This window comes from Echinops telfairi, unplaced genomic scaffold, assembly GCF_000313985.2.
Source record: "Echinops telfairi isolate 266 unplaced genomic scaffold, ASM31398v2 ScPeMD7_7469;HRSCAF=8507_0, whole genome shotgun sequence".
Lineage (NCBI taxonomy): Eukaryota > Metazoa > Chordata > Mammalia > Afrosoricida > Tenrecidae > Echinops > Echinops telfairi.
This window is the reverse complement of record NW_022111372.1, coordinates 90980646-90990854: the sequence shown is the minus strand read 5'-3', so window position 1 is coordinate 90990854 and position 10209 is coordinate 90980646. Positions and strand designations below refer to the sequence as shown.

At 37.7% G+C, this 10209-nt stretch overlaps 1 protein-coding gene across 1 annotated transcript; it reads right to left on the bottom strand.

The window, feature by feature from the left end:
- Nucleotide 1: 1 nt before the first annotated feature.
- Nucleotides 2-10148, bottom strand: YIPF5 (Yip1 domain family member 5; the record flags this gene model as incomplete). Its single annotated transcript, XM_004697061.3, has 5 exons — nt 10034-10148; nt 5297-5469; nt 3257-3402; nt 1482-1663; nt 2-95 (listed from the first exon to the last, which is right to left on the bottom strand). Coding segments are annotated over exons 1-5 (705 nt in total), but the record flags the coding sequence as incomplete, so codon positions are not given.
- Between the last annotated feature and the right edge of the window lie 61 nt (nt 10149-10209).

Sequence of the window (10209 nt, the reverse complement as noted above, 5' to 3'; positions counted from 1 at the left end):
GTCCTTCCATGGCTAGTGCAGAAATGAAGATTTTGGAAGCAGAAAAGCTACACCAACCAATAATTCCAGCAGTGAGAATGACTCCGACCATCCCTCTGGAACCAGCCAAGAAAACGCAGGGACAAAAAGAGCAATACAAGAGATTAGTTACACACGATGACTGTATAACCCCCCGTTACGTGAACGTAAAAACCCTGTGATTTCAAAAGAAAAACAATTTAAAATCAACTTTTGGACAACTGGAGGAATAATCAGGTAGTTGTCTTTTGCTAAAATGTACCCACAGTAAACTCAATGATGCAGAATCGTATCGTGTAACAAAAACTTTTGCATAGTCTCATTTCACTTCTAGGGCTGAGGGTTTCCCAACGGCTACACCACTGACATCTGGCCTGGATAATTCTTGATTGTGAGGCTGTGCTGGGCCAGTCAGGAGGCTTACCATCATCTCTGGCCTCCACCCACTGCAGGACCATTGCTCTCCTCCAGCTGTAGCATCCAAAACTATGCGTACATACTATCTCCATATCTCCCTAGGGGCAAAGTCGCACTCTGCTCAGAAACACTGATTTAGTAGAAAATAGGTTCCCCTGTAAATTCAATTAAAAAGCTACCAAAATTCTTAACAAATTAGTTAGTGGGGTAGTACGAAGGGGCTTCAAAATGTTCATGGGAAAATTCTATCTATTCAATTTTTCCACAAACTTTTAGAAATCCCCTCTGAAGCTTGTGTGCTGGAAATGTAAACCATTTTAATCCAAAGCAACAATTCCGAAAAAACAATGCCCTTCTGATACTTCTAGTATCAGAACCAGAGTTAAGGTGTGCTTTTCTCTGAAAGCTCTAAGTTTTCTGTGAGCTGGAATGTACTTGACAGCAATGGGTAAGGATTTTGGTGCTGCTGTTCAAATATACCACAACCCGTTTGCAACTTGTGTAAGCAGACACTGGGCGGAGCTTGACTATTAAAGAGGAGCTGCACACTCGGCACAAGGAGGAACTTTATGAAAACTCTAACATGCTTCTTTTTCATCTCACCCAAATTATTTCCGAATTATACACAGTAAAGGCTGCTTACATTTGTCAACATGGTAGGCAGATAACAGCCTCCTGCATAAGAAGGCTAGATTTGAGTTTCATCAGTTAAAACGCTGCCAAGTAGAGAAATTATTTATTATTCATGCATTTACCTTTTGCCCAATGTCTAAGCCAAATTTAGTCAAAAACTATTGAGGGGTAAGTATTGTATAGGTATAATACCCATACCTCTATCACAGGTAAAAACAGCAAAGACATAAAATATCTTTAGATTTGTTCTCATTTTTCATTCTACATTATCTTAAAAAATCTAGCATAGTCCTCACTCACGACAGGTATTTTGTGACATATTTTCAATCAATGATTTATTCCCTGAGGGTGCAAAGAGAATCATATTATATAGCATTGGTCAATCAATCCCCAAAATACAAGACAATACTTACTGCAGAGAAAATATTACTGCAAAGCTGGAAAGTAGGATCATGGGAAGAAGGCAATATCCAAGGACACTTGCCACGCAACCAAATGAAACACCGGTCATACTCATTAGATTTAATAAACAAAACATTCCTAAACATCCAATTGCACTGATCCCATACACATAGCCAAACTGGATCTTGCCAGCCTATAGGGAAAGAAAGGAATACAGGTTAAAAGGAATACAGGTTAAAAGGTAAATCGCACTTTTTTGGGGGATGTAATTCACTTAAAAATGAAACATGTAGAAAATCATCAGTGAGAACCTATCTAAGACCAGGATCCCTACACAGGGATCTGATCTTCTATATGTAATACAGTAAAAGGCTGAACAATTGCCTTACACAGTCTTCTTCAGAAATCTAAAATATCACCTTCCAATATTCAGATACTTAATTTTCAATTTCCCAGCTAGCATTTGAATGTGGTGTAAACTTGAATAAAGAGGTAAAATCACGGCAAAACCCCCTAGAGTAGGTGATTCCCTAGAAGAACACTGATTCCAAGCAAAAATTCTAGAGACAAGCTAGTCATTCTGAGTGATTGGTTCATAGTTAATATCACTTCAAAGAACCTAATCCCACCAATCATCGCAAAGCAAATTGTTCTCATTTGTAGATGGAGGCACCATCTCATTAAAAACAGAAATAACTTTGTCATTTGCTTTACAGGGGTGATGGAGGAGCGAGGAGAAAAGCAGTCTGGAAAAGCTGGAACCTGGTTTTGTGGAGACAAACCCCCCCCACCCCCAAAACTGATTAGAAAGCAGGCTGGAGGGACACAATAATGGAAGATAGCTTTGTTTTGCATTATGTTTCGGTTGATTTACACAGACCTCAAGCCTAAAAACAAAACAGTAATTTTGCTCTTGTGAGAAGCAAGGACAGCACAGCAGATGTTGGAACTAACTTACTTAGTCAAGATATGGACAAAGAAACATTTAACTCAAGTCATGTACTAAAACAGAAAAACCTTCACAAAATTCCTCTTGTGTCACATTTTCTTTTAGCCACACAAACCTCAATGGCAAGAATGTTTCTATAGATAATGTCAAGTGAGAAAAAATTTTAAAACTCAATGTTTTATTTGCAGATATGTGATCATGAGTACTGGGTTTTTAAAAGTTCAGCTGAGTTCACTGATGAATGTAGCCATAATCCTCATAAAACCTCATACCTGTAACAATTCAACTCACTGACATCAAGTCAAGCCGGACTCAGTACAGCTAAAGCTGGCTCCCAGGCTATCCTGTTAGGTGGGCAGCACAGGATTACTATCACTCAAGGTGGGGCTGGATGATTAAACGGCTTGTTCAAAAATAAGTGAACTGAGCTCAAATCCAGCTTTTCTAACTAAAAAGACTCTCATCTTCTATGCACTATGGTACTTGTCTTCTGTATTTCAGATATGTAAGATAAAAATTAAAAAAAATATTAACAGCTATCTTTATAACCAAGAAACAAACAAAGTTCTATCATTTGATGATATGCTTTAAGATTCTTGGGAGAAGAAATAAATTCTGTTGTCCTCCAATATTTTAGTTTATTAAAAGATAATATATAAAATAACCACTGTAAGAAAATACAATCCCAAGGTCTAGATTAAAACACACACACAAGCAACTAAATACTATTCAAAACACATTAAAGACTTTTGATAAACTTATTCTCAAAATGCATTTTAATGAAAATTAAGACTCTCTTCTTTAATAATATACTGAAACGTGAAACTATAGTCTTACCAGTAACAAAGTAGCTCCAAAGGCAAGGCAAAAAACCATTGGTCCTGCCAAATCGGTCTCATTCATGATGCTGCCGTCAGCTACTTTTAATGGATGCAACACTGTGAGCGTCTTTTGCCAGATGTGGTCAAAATTGATACCTAACTCTGAGAGAAAAGAAAAATACGGCAAATCATTAGGATTGGTAACATGCCTTTAATTTACCAGAACCTACATATGAACAGGAGACAAGGTGAAAAAGCACTAGAAATAGGTAATGCAATACTGAATTATATTATTTTATTAGGTCCCTCAGTGTTAGTTATGACTGTGATGTTCATCCTACCAATAACCAATCTCTAGTTTAGTGCTAGTAAAGGGCAAAGGTATGATGAAAAGAACGCACGCCACCTTTCCGCTCTGTCTCTTTAACAAACTAGCGTCAGGAGCACCCGACAGCCCTCTGAAAAGGTACCTGCACCATGTCTCCATGCACATGTGTGCACTGTTTTCAGGCAACACCCACTGATCTCATTGGACTTGTCAAAGGCAATCAGAACAAAATTATTTTCCCCACAGAACTACTTCATTTCAGATTTTTCAAGTTTGTTGGAATATAATTTGAAAACTATAATTTTCAATAATGTCCCTAGTTCTGCAAGCTTATTTCCATGTAATTATATTGACATCCTATATTGTAATTTTATAAAAGCCCTACTCTAAGGAGTCCTGGTAGCACAGTGGTTAACACTTGGCTGCTAACCAAAATGTCAGTAACTCAAACCCACCCACTGGCTAGCTCTGTAGGAAAGATGTAGTAGTCTACTTCTCATGGGGGAGTTCTATTCTGCCCCATTTGCAATGAATCAAACAGACTTAATGGCTACAGGCTTGAGTGCGGAGTGGAGTGGACACCCAAAACCCATTTGTAGGCCACTGGACGTCCCCTTACAGAAGGGTCTCGGGGAGGAGACGAGCCAGTCAGGGTGCGATGTAGCAACGACGAAACATACAACTTTCCTCTAGTTCCTAAATACTTCCTCCCCCGCCCACTATCATGATCCCAATTCTACATTACAAATCTGGCTAGACCAGAGGATGTACACTGGTACAGATAGGAACTGGAAACACAGGGAATCCAGGATGGACGATCCCTTCAGGACCAGTGGTGTGAGTGGCGATACCAGGAGGGTAGAGGGAGGGTAGGTTGGAAAAGGGGGAACCCATTATAAGGATCTACATATAAACTGGTCCCTGGGGGAAGGACAACAGAAAAGTGGGTGAAGGTAGACTTCAGACAGGGCAAGATATGACAAAATAATAATTTATAAATTATCAAGGGTTCATGAGGGAGGGGGGAGTTGGGAGGCAGGGGAAAAAATGAGGACCTGATGCCAGGGGCTTAAGTGGAGAGCAAATGTTTTGAGAATGATGAGGGCAATGAATGTACAAATGTGCTTTACACAATTGATGTATTATGGATTGTGATAAGAGTTGTCTGAGTCCCTAATAAAATGATTAAAACAATAAAATAAAATTTTAAAAAGAAAAAAAAATCTGATCCTCTTTTGTCCTATGTGGTTTCACATACATTGCTCAAAATAGGTCACTGAGAAAACTTTTCTACATGATTATTCTTTTAAAGGAAGGTCGATTTCTCCAAATTGGGATTTGTCTTAGATACTAAATCTAGAGCCCTGGGGTAAATTCCATTGTATAGCAACGTTACAAAAATCAAACTAAACTCGACGCCCTCGAGTGCATTCTGACTCAGGGCAGAATTAAGGGAGTAAAAAGCCTCATCTTTTTCCCAGAGTGGCTAGTGGTTTGGAGCTGCTGAGCTTGTGGTTAGCAGCCCAATGCATAACCACTGTGAACTAAAACTGCTTGCGATGGTTTCTGAAGACATAAATCTTTACAGAAGTAAACTTTCTCCCATGGAGTGGTGGTCGGTTTCAATATGCCAATCTTCTGGCTAGTATACTGATGCTTAACTTACCACACCACAGGTCTTTAATCTACATGTTACAGAATAATATGCAGTATGGAAACCAATTCTACCTTCTAATAAAGGTGGCTCATCTTCAAAGTTGTTTCCATAGAATGACTGAGGTGTGGTTGGGGTATATGTCTGAGCTGGCTGGAAAATCTGCCCAGTATATGGCTGCTGTGGCTGTATCATCTCTGGAGGGACAAATTGGCCGTGCTGAGAGTAGTCATAGCCACCATACTGTCTGTAAATCAAAAGAAGTTACATTAACCAGAAGTACCTTGCCCTCTGACAGCATAAATTCCTTAATTTACAAGATCTTCCTTTGGGTAGCTAAGGACTATTAGTCATGCCACCCTAGAAAAGGCATTGTCAGTTTCTAAAGTAGAACTTTAAGTGATTACTAAAATCAAGCTAATTGGCTACAATAAAATACTGCCTGGTTATATACAGAACTTGCCCATGAAGTCAACACTCATTCATATAGCACTTACAACTACTAAATAAGAACACAGTTGGGGAGTCAACAAGTGAAGACTTAACAATCTTGTAATTTTTATTCCTTAATTCGAATACTTAATACATGCATACTAAGCTATAAAACAAAAATCAGGAAAGCTTAGGATAACATATCCTTTGTAGTACACATTATATAAGTTTCATTATTATTTAGGTACTTGATTAGTACAGTATGTGACACTGCTCAATGAATAAAGAAACTCGAGTTGATGTCCAAAAGCTGGCTGAAGACTGTATAAATACTACTGACAAAATAGCTGGGATTTCACATGGCTTGGCATTTTAATTTTAAGAGAAGTTCCTGGCCTCAGCAAGGTGCTTGGCACAGGTACCCAAAGCATTAGGTAAAGCTCAGATAGCTCAAAAGAGTTTACGTTTTCCATCAGGATTGTAAGCAAGATCAGAGCTAACAAGGATGATTTTATGAACCAAAACATAACCAGGGAAAGTCTTGCATTTACCAACACAATAGAGAAAGCAGCACCCAATCAAAACAGTGGTTTCTGAGGTGATCTGTGAGGCCAGATAAATTAAGCCAGAAAGATCAATACAGAAGGTTATAGGGCTGTTTGGGGAAGGTTCCTATGGGAAACTCTTGATAGATTTATTCAAAGGATATAGGATGATCACAGGGGCTTATTACGATCACAGGGGCTTATTATGAAGTTGTAAGAAAGCTGAAAATTGCATTTAAAAAAAAAGGGGGCCAGGGAAACTGTGCCGAGGACTTTTGCTCCATCATGAAAATGAAATGCACCTGCTTTTATCACGGTGGCAAAAGTTGCCCGACAAGAATGCCATTGAGAAACGTTACTGCACCCACCCTGCAGCCCTGCTCTTGCTCTTTCAGATGTTCTACTTTGCAAAACCCAAAGAGTACGTCAAAGGAACACAATTTGATTCCCTTGAGGATGCCTAATCTGGTAATTGGATGTGGTGTCAATTAAAGAGGACAGAATTCTCTGGGGAATGGAAATACTGCTATCAGAAATATATAAATCTAGATGGATGTACAGAAACAACAGCTTCACATTTTGATATTTGTGTTTAATAAAGTTTTCTATGATTTTTCAGCCATTCTTTTTTACTTTGTACAACGTGTATTTAAATAATGCTTTAATTTCTTAATGTAGTGTACACCTACTGTCTCATCTGAGCAAAATTTTCATAAAGCCTATATTTTAGAAGGATAGCTTTACCACCATGGTTATGTAAGTAATGTCAAAGACAAGTACGAACAAAATGGTATGAAAGCCTTATCTTTAAAATTCCTGTTTCACCATGTTCTACAGAAATATGGCTTCTCCAAACGGAATGGATGAATTCAAATACTACATAGTAAGTACAGAAGGAAAATACTACTCAAAATTGAAAGCTAATAAGTCTTAAGGTTCTTTAGTCTTAATAGCCTTTCAAAGATGTTCCCTTTGATAGATATAAAAATCTAATGACCTGCATTAACACTTTAAATTTTAAAATTAAATGTAATCCTTAAGCATCCTGCCTACAGGCAAATCAAAGCAACAGTAAATGTTCAGCAACACAAAGCCCTTGTAGGTTCCAAAGTGATTTCGAGACTACTCCCACTAATCTTAATACATTCTTAAACACAGTAACATTTCCTGGGTATCAAGTAACATTAAATTAATGGATGCATTATTTTATTAGAAACACTTCAAAAGAAACAATAACAATAAAAATAGCAATCAATAAATGTACTGTAATTTAGGTATACAAATTAACATGCACCTGTTAAAGAAATGAGTAGTTTTATGTGTACTGACAAGGAATCATATTCACGAAATACTCAGTGGGGCAAAAGGAATGCTTGAAATTATGCATATTATATACAGTCATCGTGTATTTTATTATACAGTAATATGCTGAGGACAGCTGTGGGACTATACACAAGAAATTTGAGGGAACATGAAAACAGGGTAAGGGAGAAGATATCATTTGTATCTTATAAACTTTTAAGCATTGAAGATGTACTTTTAATTTACTAAAATTAATTATAAAATATATGTAATATATATTAACTATCCAAAAATTTCAAAAACATACCTCATGTATTATGCTCACTACAATCCTAGGAAATCATTATTATTGTCCTCCCTATTGTACATGTGAAAACTGGAAATTAGGTTTAAAATGATTTGCCCATGGTGGTAGCAGGATTCAGAACTAGGTTGTCTGACTCCAGATATTAACACAACAATTTTAATAGTTGGTGGAATTAGGACAAGAGCTCACATTTCTTGATTTAGAACAAAATGTTATCCAGCTAGAATTTATTAAAGAAACCACTTTGTAGTTTACGAAGCAGCTAGAAAAGCTCCACAAAGATTCCACTCTGCATGAACAAGGTGGATTCCTTTCCGTGAAAGAATGAGAGACAAACAGGGAGAAGGTCTGTCTTGTCAGCTGTTACTTCAAGTAAAAGTGACCACTGTGTCTCACAACTCTAACAGTTATACAGGTACTTCCCCCAGATGATTTGCATTTTGCCACACATAATATTAAACAGATGCTTAAGCAATGGGCTGGGATTCAATAAAACTATAATTCTTGCTATTTCATCAAAGACAAGTGCATGGTGGTAAAGCATACAACGACTACTAGAACAATTTGATGTCACTGTATTCTGCCATATTCAGGTACCAGCTGTTTTACCAAGCATCACTTTTACATAGCTACAAAATTAGGTCTCGAAACTAATTAGAACAAGATGACTTAGTTTTGTTATGCAAAGAGCTCTGAATTCAAGTACCCCTAACAAATCTCAAAGCATCCTCTGGGGTCTGCAGTGTTTTGGGAGCTGTTTATGTAGATCTATAAATCTTACATGGCAAAGAGACATACTGTAAATAAACGACAATTTTACATGTGGCAACATCCTTTCATCTTTAAAGGGCAAAAATGAAAAACCACATTATTATAACACCATAAAATTCAACTATTTTTAATTCCTGAAAGCATTCAATACTCACTGCCATCAAGTTGATACCACTAAAAGCGACCCCATAGGACAGGGTACAATTGTCCCTGTGCTTAGCAGTTGGTGGTTTCGAACTGCTGACTCCAAACACTTAAACCACTCTACACCAACAAACTCACTGGTTTTAAACTAAAATATGGTGTGGCAGATACAATTTTTCAGGGGCCCTCGTGGCACAAAGTGCTTCGGTGCTAACTGAAAGGTTGACTTTGAAATCCCAGTGACTCCACAGGGGAAAGGCCTGATAGTTTGTTCCTATAAAGACTGCAACGTAAACTACAAACCCCTTTGCAGAAAAAAAAGACAATTAAAAACTTGTACAGTAACCCACAATCAAAAATAAAGTACAGGTATCTGCTTTTGCAGCCCCCTGGATCATTCCAGAGTCCCCCAGAGGGGGCACTGGAAAACACTGGCCTAGAAAACCTGATGCAACAAGACCCTTCTACCCTGTCCTGTGGAGTCATTATGAATTGAAATTGACTGCAGGGTAGCTAACCAGAAGACAAGATCTTTACAGATTGAACACGTTTTTGAAAAACACTCATAGATTACAAAAGACCTAAAAGTCTCCTAACACATTGGGCAGCTACCATCATTCATCTTCACATAGGATATTATCAGCTCAAAGTTAAAAAAAAATACATTTCAGAACTAAAATATATATATATATGCAACTTGTATTATTACACCTAATGGAAGCTGCAAGAAGGTATGGAAAACTGGAATTAAAAGATAGTGAAAAACTTCTATAAACTTTCTGAAGTCCTCTTGGGCCTGATGTAACACAGCATTCTTAGAACTCAATCTTCTCTGATAAAATTTTGAACACTAGGGACGTTTTTGCTTTGTAGTCTGTGGGAAATAGACAAATGTGTGAGTGTAAAGCACCAGAGGAAGCCATGCACAATGTTAAAACCAAATTTTGGGGTGGTAAATATGCAGTATTCCAAACTCATCATCATATAAAACTTACATGACAATCTAAGTCGTGTTATTTGAATCTAAATTTTCATTAAAGGGTGAGCTAAAGTATTACTGGAAACACTGAGCTACTTTTACATCACGGCACACCTGAAGATTTTCCAAATGCTTCCACGCAGTAAACAGGGCAAGAGTTTCAAACTCACACCAGTTTCCCAGAACTTTTCCAAAAATGTAAGGAAGACCATGAATATTCCCATTCTTGATATTGAGTTCACATTTATAATCCTTGGAAGCAATATATACTCACGTGTACATGATTTCACTACAATTGAAACTAAATAAACTTCTAAAGTCGAAACATTACTTGCTATAGGGTCCTCCACTTCCACCATAGTCATAGGACTGCTGTGATTGGTCATCGATGCTGTAACTCGTCTGGTAGAAATCCGTGTTGATATTATCGAAGCCTGACATTGCCAAGGATCTGCAACAGAAGGCAAAGGGTTACTTTACATCCTGGATCCTCCTGAAAGCTTTCCT